At 42.6% G+C, this 15,433-nt stretch overlaps 2 protein-coding genes across 6 annotated transcripts in view; one reads left to right on the forward strand and one right to left on the reverse strand.

Moving 5' to 3' along the window:
- The window catches only part of C7H17orf100 (chromosome 7 C17orf100 homolog), a 32,441-nt gene extending 24,742 nt beyond the window's left edge, over positions 1-7,699 (reverse strand). For 2 of the 5 annotated variants that reach the window (XM_026780185.1, XM_026780186.1), the window contains exons 1-2: positions 6,941-7,699; positions 3,138-5,305 (exon numbers count right to left, since the gene is read on the reverse strand). In XM_026780185.1, coding sequence (XP_026635986.1) covers positions 7,241-7,636 — 396 coding nt within the window. In that variant the 5' untranslated portion in view covers positions 7,637-7,699 and the 3' untranslated portion in view covers positions 3,138-5,305; positions 6,941-7,240. Of the gene's footprint in view, positions 1-1,001; positions 5,306-6,940 lie in introns of those variants that run through there. The other 3 variants (XM_013347418.2, XM_026780187.1, XM_005349633.3) reach the window with 3 other exon arrangements.
- Positions 7,700-7,801: 102 nt separating this feature from the next.
- Med31 (mediator complex subunit 31) lies at positions 7,802-14,206 on the forward strand. The gene is made up of 4 exons (XM_005349632.2): positions 7,802-8,002; positions 8,990-9,067; positions 9,337-9,433; positions 13,840-14,206. The coding sequence occupies exons 1-4, from the start codon at positions 7,975-7,977 to the stop codon at positions 14,030-14,032; spliced, it is 396 nt and encodes a 131-aa protein (XP_005349689.1). The 5' UTR covers positions 7,802-7,974; the 3' UTR covers positions 14,033-14,206.
- The last annotated feature ends 1,227 nt before the right edge of the window (positions 14,207-15,433 follow it).

Raw genomic sequence — 15,433 nt, forward strand, 5'->3', positions numbered from 1 at the left:
CTCTCTCTCTCTCTCTCTCTCTCTCTCTCTCTCTCTCTCTCTCTGTGTGTGTGTGTGTGTGTGTGTGTGTGTGTGTGTGTGTGTGTGTGTGTGCAAGTGCCCAAGGGGGCAGGGAAAGGGTGACAGACCCCATGATGCTAGAGTTACAAGCCACTGAGAATACCCAACCGGGGTGCTCGGAACTAAATTGGGGTCCTCTGTAAGAGCAGTAGGTGTTCTTAATCACTCTGTCTACATCTGAGCCATCTCTCCAGCTCCCTTGTTTTTAAAAATACTATGACCCACTAAATTGATTTCTCCAGTCTTTAATAGTTTTGACTTGAAGGTTGAAAATCACTGGGGCAGTATTCCTGGTAGGTCAGTTTATGAAGACAGAAACGCGGCTGCCAATCATGAAATGAAACCAAAGAAGGAAATCAGGCAACATAAAGGCACACAGTGGGAGATGAGAAATTGGCTCCTGTTTTTAAAGAGAGAGCTGGGTTGTGGCGCACACCTTTAATCCCAGCACTTTAGAGGTAGAGATAGGTGGATCTCTAAGTTTGAGGCTAACCTAGTCTACAGAGCAAGTTCCAGGACAACCAGGACTACACAGAGAATTCCTGTCTCGGAAAACAAACAAACAAACCCCCACAACAACACAAACACAAAACTCATAACCACCATCAACAAATTAAAAACAAAACAAAACCCCAAGATTAAAGAGAGGGAGGGGGGAAGGGGAAAAGAGAGAGAGAGTTAAAATTCAAAGAGGGAAGTGTTCCCTAAACTTTAAGAATATGCGTGTAGGGGCTGGAGAGATGGCTCAGTGGCTGAGTGGTGTTCTTACATGGGACAATTTGGTTCCCAGCATCCATATCAGGCAGTTCATAACCACCTGAAACTCCAGCTCCATGAATCCCACTCTCTTTTCTGGCCTCCATGGGCATCAGTACACACACAGCATACAGTTCCATAAACATATATATACATAAATAAAAGTTTTTATTTTTTAAAAAGAATATGTATATAATGCAAATAAAATCTGAACTAAAATATTTAGTATTCATAAACAAGCTAAAATATTTAGTATTCATAAACAAGTCACTAAGAAAAACTGAAAAGAATGAGCAAAGGCTATGAACAGGCAATTCAGACAGGAAGGGAGGGAGGGGATCTGTGTGCTCAGTAGCAGACAGGAGAGCAGAGACTGGACCTACTAAAGCTGAGACATTCAGAGGACCCCTGTAGAGTTGAAACTCAAACTTCTGAGAACAAATGATCAGCTATGTTTAATAAAATGGGTTCTTCAAATAGAAAATTTAAATTCAAAATTTTCTACTTTTCATTAAATTATATTCAGCTGCCACTAAGGGAATGGCACTGCAGCTGTTAGGGTTCAGTGTGGCTGGTTTCAGGGACTTCACAGGAAGCCCACGGAGGCACTGTGAGGGCCCCAGGCAGGAAGCGTCCCTGGTCCTCCAGAGAGAATGCATCTTACAGCGCCCCCTTGTGGCAGAATAGCAAAAACCACAGGTAAAGAAGAAATTTGCCTGGATTTGCAGCCAAGAGTAAACTCTTAACTGGTACAACTGATAGTATTAATAAAGCATTTATATTTAAAATCTCATACCCTCCTAATCTTTTCTACTTATAACAATGTAACCATTTCTCACAGGAAAAATGTTATTACCATCTCCTCTCAGAGACACAATGAACCAGGCAAGGCGGCACATACATGTAATCCCAGCACTCAGATGGTGGAAACAGAATACCAAGGTTCAAGGTCTGCTTGGGCTACAAAGTGTCATTCTGTTTTGAAAATGAAAGAGAGAGCAGGTCAATATAGCCATTGTGTCCATCTCAGAGACAGATGCGCTCCATCCCTGGGCTACGATACCCATTTGTTAGCAATCCCACCTGAATTTTCTGCTACCTAGAAATGAAATGGTAACATTAAACTTCAGCAAAATCTGTATTTAATAAGAAAGAGGATTCCAGGCAGAGTGGAGTAACAGGCTTCCCTCTGGCATGGAATAGCTGAAAAAAATCAACCCGAGTACTGATCATCGCATGTCTAAGGAAATTGCTCAAGGGTAGGAAACTCCAGCTCACCTGCACTGAGAACAGGGATTGTTCCCCCAAGCCAGAGAAGAAAATCTCCTAAATTGGGGATATACAGAGACACAAAGTTTTTGCCTCAGAGAACATTAACCATTCATCAAATCAAGAACTCACAAAACAGCTTAAAAGTAGATACAAACAACAACAACAGCTTGCTAATAACTTTCAAATGACTAGACCAAAGTTCAAGAACTGTAAGAATAGGAAAACTATAGAACACTCAATAAAATTAAAATTTACTATGCCTGGCATACAAATAAAAATAACCAGACATGAAAAGTGACAACCACAAACTATAACTCATAATGAGGAGAAAAATCTATCAATAGACACTGTCCCAGAGATTATATAGATGGCAGAACTAAATGAGGATACGTAAAAAACAAAACTGTATATATCTGAGTAACGACAGGGCAGGCCAAACATGCCAAGAACATAAAAAAAGGAATGTGTAGAGAAATTTATTTATGTTTGGAAGGTAATTTAAAAGACCCACATTGAACTATTAGAGATAAAAACTGTAAATGAAAATTTAAAAAATATTTAAAAATATCACACTGGATGGCATTTAGCATAGATAGGATGTTGCCGGAAAAAAGACGAGGATAAACAGGAAAACAAATGCGATACAAAGTATCCAGTGAAATGTGGAGATAAAAAACTGAGCATTGATGAGGTATGGGTCAGCTTCACACTGCTTATTAGACCTGCGATTTATGTCCACAGAGAGGCTGAAAAGAACATTTGAAGGAATAATGCCCCCTCCTCTCCAATTTCTAAATATTCTGAAGACCACGAAGCCAAAGTTTCAAAGGGTACAAGCAACCCCAAATACAAGACATGGGAAATGAAGTACACCACGGTATATCATAAAGTGCTCCACCACCAATGCAAAGCACACCACATCTGACAAAGGCCGTGGGAAGCCTTTGCACAGAGGAACAGACAAGGCTAAAGCTGCGTAGCTGTGGTTGGCATTGTTGGAAGCAATGTCCTGAATGTTCTCAAAGAGGAAAAAAAAAAGAATTACTAACCTGCAAAAATGTGTTTTCCATGTTCTACTCCACCACATCAATGAGAGAAAAGGCCCTGAGCAGTGCTGTCTGGCAGCCTGGTCAATGTCACGCTAAAGACGAAGAAACAAAGTCACTGCTGAGAACCCCAGAGGACCACTGATCACCTGAAAGAGACTGTCATGCTCGGAAACATAAAAAAAACCCTAGACTGGCTCAGAGTATCAGTTCCCAGCATTTTCCCTTTCTTCTACCACTGCTCAGGCTAGAAAGATAATTGTCATCCCAGGCTCCCTTGCAGCTAAAGAAAACAGGTATGATTCAGCTGGGCTCCCCGGTAAAGGTTTCTCTTCCCAGCTAACAGCACAACACTGGTAGGAAGAACAATTATCCTTCTGCTGTGCTTTCTATCTGAGATGAACACAGGCAGGAGTGCTGCAGACAGGCAAACATCTTATAACCATGAGGTGTGCGAAAATGGCCCCCATAGGCTCACAGGGAGAGGCACAATTAGGAGGTGTGGCCTTGCTGGAGTAGGTGTGGCATTGTTGAAAGAAGTGTGTCACTGGGGATGGGCTTTGAGGTCACAGAAGCTCAATACAGGCCTACTGGCTCACAGTCTCTTCCTGCTGCTTGGAGAGCCAGTTTAAGAGTTGCTGTGGGCATGGTGTCTCTTCACAGCAATGAACCCTAACCAAGACAAGGTAACAAGCAAGCATGCAGAGCTAATGTACTGTACACCTTAGGGGGTAAAACAGATAACAGGCTGATCTCAGGCTGTTCCTGGATGACACTGGGTGACTTACTAAGGGAGAGAGAAACGGCTCCTATTTTTGACACTTTGGGACAAGTTTTCTGTTTTTCAGTCATGCAGTTCTAACCGTTGATCATTGGGGGTGGAAGAGCTCAGGCAGGGGAAGCAGAGGTAAAGGCTATTTATTTAACACAGTAGAGGCTGGGGCAAACATTCAGGGCTCAGATACCTGTACTTGTCATTCTAGGCTGGGAGCAATAGAAAGAACGGGGAAACAGGAATTCTTGAAAGTCTAGATGAAGATGTAAGGAAAACACCTTGTTAACTGGATTCCTGGTTCTTCCTGTAGCCTGAGTAGTTCAGGAGAAGAGGAAGCCGTTAATGCCAACCTCTTAAAAATTTTAATTAAATATATTGTATATGTGTGAGAAGGGTGAGGGGAGGCATATGTGTGGAGGTCAGAGGACAACTTTGGGAGTTTGTTCTCTCCTCCTACCATGTGAGTCTCTGGAATCAAACTCAGGTATCAGGCTTGGTGGCAGGCACCTTTATGCTCCAAGCCATCTTACTGGGCTTGCCTTTCCTTTTTCTTTTTTTTGAGCTAGGATCTTGCTTCATATCTTTGACTAGTCTGATAATTACTATATAGCCCTGGCTGGCCTGGAACTCATGGTAATCCTCCTGCATCAGCCTCTCCTAGTCCTGGGATTATGAGTATGCACCAAAACAGCCAGCCATTTCTTTTCAATACAATAGACAGTAGACATTGTAAACCACCCTCAGGTAATATATAAAAAGGAAGATTATGAGAATAAGAAGTGACCTCTTTCCAAGAATTTGCATTTATTTAGTTTTTCAAACTAACCTGACTGGTACAACTGAAGGCAAGTTGTACACAACTATTACCTAGCATAATAAACCCAATTTTTAGATTGTGCCATGAAAGGCTTTCTTGACTGCAAATGGAGACCACTGCTCTTCGTTCATTATTGTTACTTATTGTCTTTAACGTTGTATGACATGTGCCAGGTACAGCAGCACTATTTCCTGTAGAGAACAATGTGAAGACGACACACAGCATGGCTAACGCTAACACGCATTTACAAAGTACAAGAGGTACATTAACAATTACCTTCAACATACGGTGTCATTTTGAAGTTGTGGAATGTATAGTATAGTATTATGGCAAATATGGACTTATCATATCTATTACTTCTTTGGCACCTTCTTGCTCTATGCATCTCTCTTTCCATTCCAGCTTTGAAACATGAATAAGTGGAATGTGGAAGAAGAAACCTAGATAAAAATTTCTTTTAAGAGATGGACAACAGAGACTCTAGCAGGATCCTGTGCCTTTCCTGAAGCATCAGTGATCTAGATAGAAGTCAGGTGTCTGGCTTTTCCAGGTCACATTCAGCCAGTCTTCCAGATACTACTAAAAGAGGAAACAGAAGCAAGAATCTTTGTTAATGGAGACAAGTGTGGAAGGACAAACACATTTCTGACATTATTTCCAGCTAGAAATGAAAGATGATACAGTAATAAATGTTTCTTTATAAACCTTTGATTTAGTTTGTTACACTAGACACATATTTTTGTAATAAGGAGCACTGCTAGAGAAGCAACTCTGTTCATTTGTATTTAGGGCACAGTTGGGCATGTTAAAAAGAATTAGTAAGCTGGAAGAGCCTGACATTTCAAAGGCTCTTTGTTAATAGCAGTTTGATGAGGTAGAGAGGCAGCTGCGGGGTAGTGGTGGTTACAGCATCTATAACAGTTAAGACAGTTCTTCTAACCTAAGCCCCCATTCTAGGGGATAACCCAAAGCACCCCTGGGATTAAAAAAGTGCCTGGAAGTAGCAAGCACTCTTAAGTCACAAGGAGTCCTGCTTAATCAGGGTCGTTTGCAGTCTTCTGTTCTAGGGGCAAATAGCACATACATTAGTGAAGAGATGTGGAGGGCTCCCTACAGAGCAACACATCCTCTTCCTCTGCGAGCTCTTGCTCTGCTCCTCACCAGAAGGTACTGTACTATTGCCACACTTCCATTACTGTTTTTCAGGCTTCCCACAATCCTGCTATGCAGAAGTGAGGGGTTTGCTCAGTGGACCAAGCTCTAGCAAAGTTACTAGAACCTTCAATGTTTCTCAACTTCGCCACTACTGTCAGCTATCTCAGGAGACAAACTCACTCCCAACTGGGGTACCGCCACACCAGCGATGAAAAGATGGCTTTAAAATGTAAACTGCATCATGCACTTTACTCCCTTGAGTCATTTATTTTGATGATCTCAGAATAAAATTCAAACTCTTCACTATGATTTCCAAGAAACTGTATGAACTGGCATCTTCCTCTTTTTTTTTTCTTTTTTTTTTTTAGACTACACTCTCATATACTAACTGGTCTCTGTTCCACAAACATCTTCCGTTTGCTCCCACTGGCCTTTTAGGCTGGCTTTTCTTTCTGTCTAAAATGCAGTCTCTCTGAGCCCACACAATCGCAGATCAAATGTCACAAAATTAGCAAGGCTTTCCCTCACCATATTGTCTAAAGGACCTCCCCGTTCTCTACCACAACACATCTTTCCTTCCTGGGAGCACAAGAGAACACTGTCTTACTTCCTGCCTTGTTTCTGCCTCGTCCCGAAAGGAAGATCTTAGTCTTTTCCACTGTTAAGGCTGACATGCTTTGACTAGTACCTGGTACACAGTAGATACTCAGTAACAATCTTCCGCCAACCTCACCCCTCAGGTCAGGTGTCAACAGCTTCCTCTTCACTTTCCCTTCCAAGATTTTTTTTTTATTAATTAGTTTGCCTGTTTTTTTCTAACACCCCTAACCTATTTTAAAGTGTAGGTGTAGTACTGTGTATAAAAACCTAACATACGAAAGCTTATTATGAAATACAAATAAAGGCCAATTAGTAATTCAAAAGACAATTCTTTGCCCTGTAGGTTTCATGCATTATGTAATCAAGCCAGCGGTCATGAATTCATGGCCAGTTTGGTCCCTCTTCGCAAATTTCAAGTGGTCAAGACATTCTAGAGGGACCTAGGACTACAAAACTTACCTGGTGCAGAGACTCAAAGAGCCTCTACGTCCACCGGCCGGGTATATGCAGTACGGCAAGTCTGAAACCCTTCTGTGCTGGCTTCAAGTTAAATAGTACTCTGGGTCAATAGCAGGGTGGTCTAAGGTGCTGCAAAGTCAATACATGTTGGCAGCGCCCCGAAACCACAGCCTGTTTCTTACATTGATTTATGGGCTGATTCCATGAAACCAAAGATGCTTGGCTCTCCTGGAAGCTGGCTGGCGGGCAACTGGAAGCCCTTCGGTCCTGGCTAAGGGCCAGGGCCCTTGGGCACCACTTTCATCGGGCCATTTTGGCACTCTGGCGAGCAGCTTTCTTGTCCCGCCTGGCTGGGCTCTCTACACGGTGCACAGTCGTCTCCATCCGCAGAGATGACGACGCCCTGACGTGGCTGGAGGACGTTTCCGTGCACTGCGAGGAGGTTTCCACGTGCTGGGAGGACACCTCGAGGAATCCGGGGAGTCGCTTCGTGGAGGGGGTGAGGGAGGGCGCCTCTCGGTGGCGCAGAGACGTCTCCACCTGCCGGGAAGACGTTCGAACCTGCCGGGAGGACGTCTCCACGCGGTGGGACGATGTTTCCTCGCGGTGGGACGACGTCTCCACGAGGACAGTCTCCTTGTGGCGGGTGCTTTCCACTCGCGGGGCGGAGGACTTGCCCCTAAGGGGCGAGGCCATCCTGCCGGTACACCCAGGTCAGGAGGAACAAAGAGGCCTAAGGCCCAGGCTCTGCATCACGTCACACAGGGTGACGTCAGGGTGCTGTGCTACGTCAGCGTAGGCCGAAGGACACGTAAGCCGCGAGGTCCTCCACCACGCCCTGCTGGATAACTGCGCGCGCAGCCGGCCCGGGCTCCAAGATAGGCGGAGCCTCTCGTCTCAGAATGAGGCTGTCCCCGCCTCCGTGTTCCACCCTGCCCCGCGACCGGAAATAAGAGTTGTGGCTTCCGGCTCCTCCCTCACCATTCGAGGCTGCCGATCTGTCGGCTGGTTGTGTTTGTACCTCTCTGCCGGTTATGGCCGCGGCCGTCGCTATGGAGACAGGTGCGTTAAGCCCTGCGCCCCGAGTCTTCACCGAAGGAACGGTTCTCCGCCCCAACCTCCTCTCCCGTTTCCCCGCGCGGTCTTTCAGGCTTAACTTGCATCCTTCGAGTTGGGACTGGATGGGGAAAGGCGGTGTTTGTCTCTCAGATTGTGACGTGTGTGAACATCTTTGCTCCCGGACTGCTCAGACCCCCCACTCCTTGGTTCCCGGGCCGGGGTGGGGCTGAGGGAGAGGACCGAGCCCTTCAGCTGTCTGCTCTTCGGAGCTTTTCTCTTGAACGTGCTTTAAATGTCGGTAACTTGGGTATCGTTCTAATACGGATTACTGTCTTCGCTCCGCTGTTTAATCATTTTGCATCTTGCTTCCTATATGGAGCTTTGTTTTTCCTTAACGTACTCACTGTTAGTAGTAGTGGTTATAACGCATTAACATATGGGGCTGCACAGCTATTAGAGACTATCCAGTGATCTCTGTTAACGACCTTCCATAGTGGCCTTCAGGTGGTAAATATCCATTCCATTTATTTCCCTCAACTAATTTTAGAGAATTTCTTTATTGTGTTTGTTTTGTTCTGGAGAAAGGGTCTCACTATCTACTACTGTCAAGCCTAGAACTAGCGACGCGCACCAGGCTGGTCTCCATCTGTCTCCCAAATGCTGGGATTAAAGGCGTGCACCACCATGCCCAGCTTGTTTTGGTTTGTTTTAAATTAGGCTCCACTCTTAAGATTTCTAAGGAAGTTTCTCCTGAACTTTGAATGTTTTCCATAAATTGATACGACATGCGGTGCATGTCAGAGGACAACTTGTGGGAGTCTTTCTGCAGCCCTGTGTGTTCCCTGGGTGAACTCAGGTCAGCAGACTTTGCTGCAGCACCTTACCTGCTGAGCCATCTTACTTTGATTTTTGTTTATTTCTGTTTCTACAAATCAACATTCGTATCCTGACTTTATTTTGGGTGTTTTTTTTTTCTGTCTTATCTCCTAGATGATGCTGGAAATCGACTTCGGTTTCAGTTGGAGTTGGAATTTGTGCAATGTTTAGCCAACCCAAATTACCTGAATTGTAAGTTGAGTACATCATTGAGTTGAGTAGCTAGCTGTTGATGATTTCTAACAGATAGATGTAATTCATAAGAATATTTACTTTGATACGTTTGAATGGGATTTTTACTTGCACTGGTTTGTAGGTATTAACTGAGCAAACAAGAACTTGTGTTTTTTAATTCCTTGTGATTTGATGGTAGGGATGTTAAAAGAGCTACTTTATTAGAGATTACAAGACAGTGGTCCAGCAACTGGTTGACATGCAGATTGTTTCTTTATGCCTTTCAGTTCTTGCCCAAAGAGGTTACTTCAAAGACAAAGCTTTTGTTAATTACCTTAAGTACTTGCTTTACTGGAAAGAACCAGAATATGCCAAGTATCTAAAGTAAGTTTAATTTTTATAATCTTAAATCTGTGTATACTTTATTATAAATACAAAATACTGATACTTAGCAGTTTTCTTAGTGTCAGAACGGAAAACTGTTTTGAATCATTCTGCTTTTAGTTAATGTAAGACATTGTCATCTCTAACTTGGATTATTAGAGGAATCTCATTTGTTTCTGCTTCCATTCTTACCTCACTGTCTTCAAACCAAACGAAGCCAGACAGTTGTCTGTGGAAGCCAACTTACTCTCTTAGTAATATAAATCAGGACATGCTACTTGTATTAATGTAGGGTAAAATCCAGTTAACTGGTTTTAGACTGAGGCTCTAATGTGATTGGTCTTGTCTAACCTTGTCATTTAACACCCCCTTGTCTCTGTGGTTTCTAATCTTACCAACCCATAAAGTACTAAAATGCAGCGGCACAGCCAGAAGCTGAAATGAACACATAGGAAGCAGTGTTTTCTGGGAGTCTCAGACTGCCTTTCTTTATAGTGTCCTGTGTGTCAAGCACTGTGCTAAATGTATTGTGTACATTAACTCGCTGTAAAAAAACAAACACAGACCGGGCGGTGGTGGCGCACGCCTTTAATCCCAGCACTTGGGAGGCAGAGGCAGGCAGATCTCTGTGAGTTCGAGACCAGCCTGGTCTACAGAGCTAGTTCCAGGACAGGCTCCAAAGCCACAGAGAAACCCTGTCTCAAAAAAAAAAAAAAAAAAACAGACACTATCAAGCTGTTCATAAACAGTTTCATTATAGGACTTACTAAACTATAAGAAACATTACAGTCACACAACTGCCCCTTTTAATGGTAAAACAAAACCTTGAACTCACATTTCTGCTTTGTCTTAAAAAAAGAAAAATAAGCTGGTATACACCTTTAATCCCAACATTTGGGAGGCAGAGGTGGGTGAATCTCTGAAATCAAGCCCATACTGGTCTACAAAGCTACTTCCAGGACAGCCAGGGCTACACAGGTAAACCCTGTCTTGAACTCCCCCTCCTTCAAAGACGTGAACAACAAAAAATCCAGAAGTTTAGCCTGATGTCCCTTTAATCTAGCTCTCAGGAAGCAGAGGCAGGCTGATGTCTGTGGGTTCAAGACCAACCTGGTTATATAACAAGTTTCAGGCCAGTCAGGGCCACATAGACAGACCCTATCTTAAAATTAGAGGAAAGTCACTTTTCTGAATTGATTCTGGGCTGCCTGAGAACTGACTGCATTCCAATGTGCCCTTCGTGATGCAGTTGTTGGTTCCTGCAGGAATCCAAAGGGAAGACTTATGCTATTATTAGCAGATGATAACGCTAGTGCTAGCAGATTACAGACTTGTAATTCAAAGTCTTGGTCGTCTTTAAGTTCAGTCTCCCCAGCAGAGTTGTTGACTGGTGAGTGGCCATACTCCAGTGAGCATATGTCACTGTTAGAGGCAGCTCACTCGGTTGACGGCCAGAGCTTCCTTATATTGTGATCAGACAGACTTCCTTGTAGCTCTAACCTATTTGTTGTTTTTGTTTGCTTGTTTTTCTGTTCATCTATGTCCTCTTGGAGACAAAAGCTATAGATGTTTAAATTCAAGAGAGGTTGGAAATTAACCCCTTTTGGGCAATTTTATTATATCTGCACATGGTTCTAGATTTTTTAAATGGTTGTCAAAATTTAAAGAAGGTTTTATGGAATAGAATTCCAACTCTTGGAACTTGGGAGAGCTGAGGCCTTCTTTTTCCCAGGCAAGCAGCTCTCCTCCGTACTTCCAGCACGTGGCCTGCTTACTGATAGCTAGTGCCTGCTTACTGCTAGCTAGTGCCTGCGCTGCAGTGTTTTTCTTAAACATGAGGTTCTTAGCGGCCTTCAGTCAGTGTTTTAGTGCCACGTTTGCCAGAGTTCTCAGGAATCTTTGATTATCTGGCAGTTCAACAACAATAAAACAAAATAAACAAACTAAACATAGGCCAGGAAAAGTGATACATGACTTTAAACCCTGCACTTGGAAGGAGCAGAGGGAAATTTCTGAATTTGAGGCAAACCTGGGCTATATAGTGAGACTTGGCTCAAAATAAAATAAAATAATCTGGGAGAGGGAGGGTGGCTTAAGTGTTTAAGAGCACTTGCTGCTCTTGTAGAGGACCCAGGTTTGGTTCTTAGCACGAAATGGTCACATCCATCCAAAACTCCACTTCCATAAGTTCTGATGCCTTTTTACTCTGAAAGCACTATACATACATGATACATAGACACAAGCACCAAAACGCCCTTTCACATAAAAATAATAAAAATTTAAAAACAAACTAAACATAAGCCTTCAAATGTGCTCAGGGTATCACAGACCACATGACATTTCTGTTTCTTGTGATAATTCAACATAGCTGACTATACTTTTTTTGAGTGGAAGAGGGTTAGGAGTCAAACTGTTGACTTCCTGAAAGCTTTTACCAATTAATATCCACCAGTTATTTCCATGAATTGAATGCTGTTATTATTATTATTGTTATTGGTTTTTCAAGACAGGGTTTTGAAGCTTGTCCTGGACCTCACTCTGTAGACCAGGCTGGCCTTCAACTCAGAGATTTGCATAGTCCTTACTCTAATGTATTTAAGAACACTGTGGTGGTGGTGGCCTGGCGCACGCCTTTAATCCCATCACTGGGGGACTGAGGCAGGCAGATCTCTGTGAGTTCAAGGCCAGCCTGGTCTACAAGAGCTAGTTCGAGGACAGGCTCCAAAGCTACAGAGAAACCCTGTCTCAAAAAACAAATGAGAAAATGATCACTGCCTAAATTCCAGTTACTTAGTGCTACTTAAGGCCATTCTCTTGCTAGTCACATTATTTTACATACAAAGAAACTGAACTTAAGTTTAAATGCTGTCTTTAAAGTCAGAACTGAATCTTTTAAGTTATGATGTGCCATGAAAGAGAATTAGCTAGTATAGTGGGAGTAGAGCATTCTGGGCTATTACAATTACAGACAACTCTTTATTTGGACTATAAATAATAGCCTTTGCTGGAAAGGAAGCATAGCAGTGTTCTGCAGTGGAGCCATAGCCATCCCTACCCTCCACCCCATACAATACCCTCTTCTCATTTTCTTCTCACCTCCTCATCCTCCCTCCTGCTTTTAAAAGCTCCAGGACCAGATTAATTAGCATTGACAAGAAAAATACCCCAGACAGGCAAGCTTTAAAATCTCAACAGCTGTTCAAAGGAGGGAGAATGGAAGGGAGAAGGAAAAAAAGCCTTGCCCCTTGAGCTAAGCTGAAGTGGATGGTAGTCTCACTGGTGGGAAGGGAGGCAAAGAAAAGTATGGACACCCAAAACGTTAGGGAAGGCATGCTTGGCAGAGAGATAGGAGGAAGAAAAGAGAAAGTTACACTTTGTCTTGACTTTTCTGAGTAATTCCAAAGGGCAGGATCTTCACTTTGATAGAACCTTAATATTCGTCTACTATGTAGTCTGTAGACCCCATTATTATGTAGTCTGTAGGTCCCATTAGATTCTGTCTGTTGTCCTACTGGTGTCCTGTTTCTAGAGTGGCATCCAGTCTAGCCTTATATACCACATTTTATCATCCTGTGTTCTCCTCCTTTACTCCCTTTTTTCTCCCTTCCTTTATTCCCCTCCTTTTTCACTCAAACTGTTTCTTTCTCACTCTGACCAAACACTGACTTGCTACTTTGTTACTTTGTTCTTCTTGGTTTGTCATAATCCAGAGTCAGGTGAAGTCTTGTTTGTCCCATTAGTGATAATTATTATTTTGGAGATCTTTCAGTATAACCCTACATGGCCCTCAAAAATCTGTCTACTTTTCTTAAGTTTCCTGAGTACTGGGAGTACAGGTCTGTGCCCAGTAATGTATATGATTCTTGTGGAGTTAGTTGACTCATATAAATAAGGTTACCCTTTTACGATTCCTAATGGAAAACCAGTAACTATTTATTAAACATATAACTATTTTCAAAGTCTTAAGAGCCAGTGAGATAGCTCAGACCACCCAAAGGTGCTTGCTTGCAAGCCTGATGAGTTGAGTTTGATCCCTAGGACTCTGATGGTGACCTCCACAAGTATCCCATGGCACGTGCTCACTCTCCCTCCCACACAAATAATAAATGCAATAAAATTTATAAATTAAAAAGTGTTCATGTTCCTCACTTAAACTAAAAGAGTATAGTTTATCTACCAATTTTGATCCTGCTTACCAGTTTACTGGGTTGTGTGGTCTTGAACAAGTTACTTAAGGTGTTTAAACTTTAATTTCGCATGTTCTGAAATAACATGGTGGGAGTGACATCGCCAGAGGTACTACATTAATAGAAATGGTAGGCTTGAGATCATTTTTAGGGGAGTATCTGAACTGAACTTGGATGCCTTAAATTATGTTGATAATTAACTTACGAACTTAAACCCAGGTACCCTCAGTGTTTACACATGCTAGAACTGCTCCAGTATGAACACTTTCGAAAGGAGCTGGTGAACGCTCAGTGTGCGAAATTCATTGATGAACAGCAGATTCTACACTGGCAGCACTATTCCCGCAAGCGGATGCGTCTTCAGCAAGCACTGGCAGAGCAGCAACAACAGAATAACACAGCAGGAAAATGAAGAGCTGAGACAGACCAGGCTCTTAGGACATGTATATAATGTATTGCTATGTACAGTACTGATAAAAGATGGTTCTTCCTGCCCACCTTTATTATGGTAGCACTCAGAACCGTTAGTATTATTTTTGGCCAGCAAACTTTATATTGTTAATAGATTATTTCTGTTAAACCAGAATTGTTCTACTTTGATTTCTCTGGGGATTTGTAAATTTCATTTGCATTTAATAGAACCAAGTGAATAAGAATGTAAATGTTGGTTGTTATAGAGCGGTTTAAGAACATGGGTGCGACATACAGGGGTACTGAGATCAGCTGCTCCAACCATCTCAGGAGAGAGGAGACTGTAGTCAGGAACTACATGAAGATTCCTTTCTACAGGAGAGGACATACTCAGTTGCTTCCCGCTTTTTAAGACAGCTGACCTCTAGTGGCAGGGAAAGACTGGTAGTTAATGACTAATTGGATTCTTGTTCTTAAAGGTAGGAGCCTCAAATACCTTTCTTTGAAAAAGTTAGCACTTGGGTATATTCCCAAGAGTGGTATGGGGGCGGTGGTGGGGAAGAGACAGAGATAATAAATAAATAAATAAATAAATAAATAAATAAATAAATAAATAAATAAATAAATAAATAAATAAGACCAGAAAAAGAAAGAACAAAAAAAGAAAAAGTTAGCACTTACTCGTTGAGTACCACAAGTAGGCACTGCCTTAAAAAGCTTCTTTTAATCTGTTTCAGAATATTTTTTAATAGATACATTTATTTTATTATTATTATTTTTTTTTTTTTTTGAGACAGGGTTTCTCTGTGGCTTTGGAGCCTGTCCTGGAACTAGCTCTGTAGACCAGGCTGGTCTCGAACTCACAGAGATCCACCTGCCTCTGCCTCCCGAGTGCTGGGATTAAAGGCGTGCGCCACCACCGCCCGGCCAGAATATTTTTATCTTATGTGAATGTGTGAATTGTTTGCATGTGTGTGTACCACGATGTGCCTGGTGCCCAAGGCAGCCAGTAGAAGAGAACATCAGATCCCTGGCATGAAGTTGAAGGTGGTCATGAGTCACCATGTGGTGCTAGGAACCAAACCTGAATCCTCTGCAAGAGCAGCAGATATTGTTAACCACCGAGCCATCTCTCTAGCCCTTATTTTTTCTGAGTCAGGGTCTCACTTTGTAGCCCAGGCTGCCTTGGAATCTGTGATCCTTCTACCTCAATCTCCAGAGTACTGGACTTAAAGATAGCTACTAGGCCTGGCTCACATGCTTAATTTTTTAAAAATTATTTTATGTGTGTGAATGACCTACACAATGTATGTCTACACCACTTGCATGCCTGTTTCTCTCAAAAGCCAGAATAGTCCAGATCCACTGGACTTGGAAGTTATAGACAGTTTTGAGCTGCCAC

The sequence above is a fragment of the Microtus ochrogaster genome, chromosome 7, assembly GCF_000317375.1.
Source record: "Microtus ochrogaster isolate Prairie Vole_2 chromosome 7, MicOch1.0, whole genome shotgun sequence".
Classification (NCBI taxonomy): Eukaryota; Metazoa; Chordata; class Mammalia; order Rodentia; family Cricetidae; genus Microtus; species Microtus ochrogaster.

What these genes read in the sequence shown, in the direction of transcription:
- Med31 (XM_005349632.2), top strand. Translation starts at nt 7,975, where the DNA reads ATGGCCGCGGCCGTCGCTATGGAGACAG. An exon ending in GGCCGTCGCTATGGAGACAG is followed by an intron (nt 8,003 to 8,989) that starts GTGCGTTAAGCC and finishes CTTATCTCCTAG; the next exon opens with ATGATGCTGGAAATCGACTT. An exon ending in GAATATGCCAAGTATCTAAA is followed by an intron (nt 9,434 to 13,839) that starts GTAAGTTTAATT and finishes ACTTAAACCCAG; the next exon opens with GTACCCTCAGTGTTTACACA.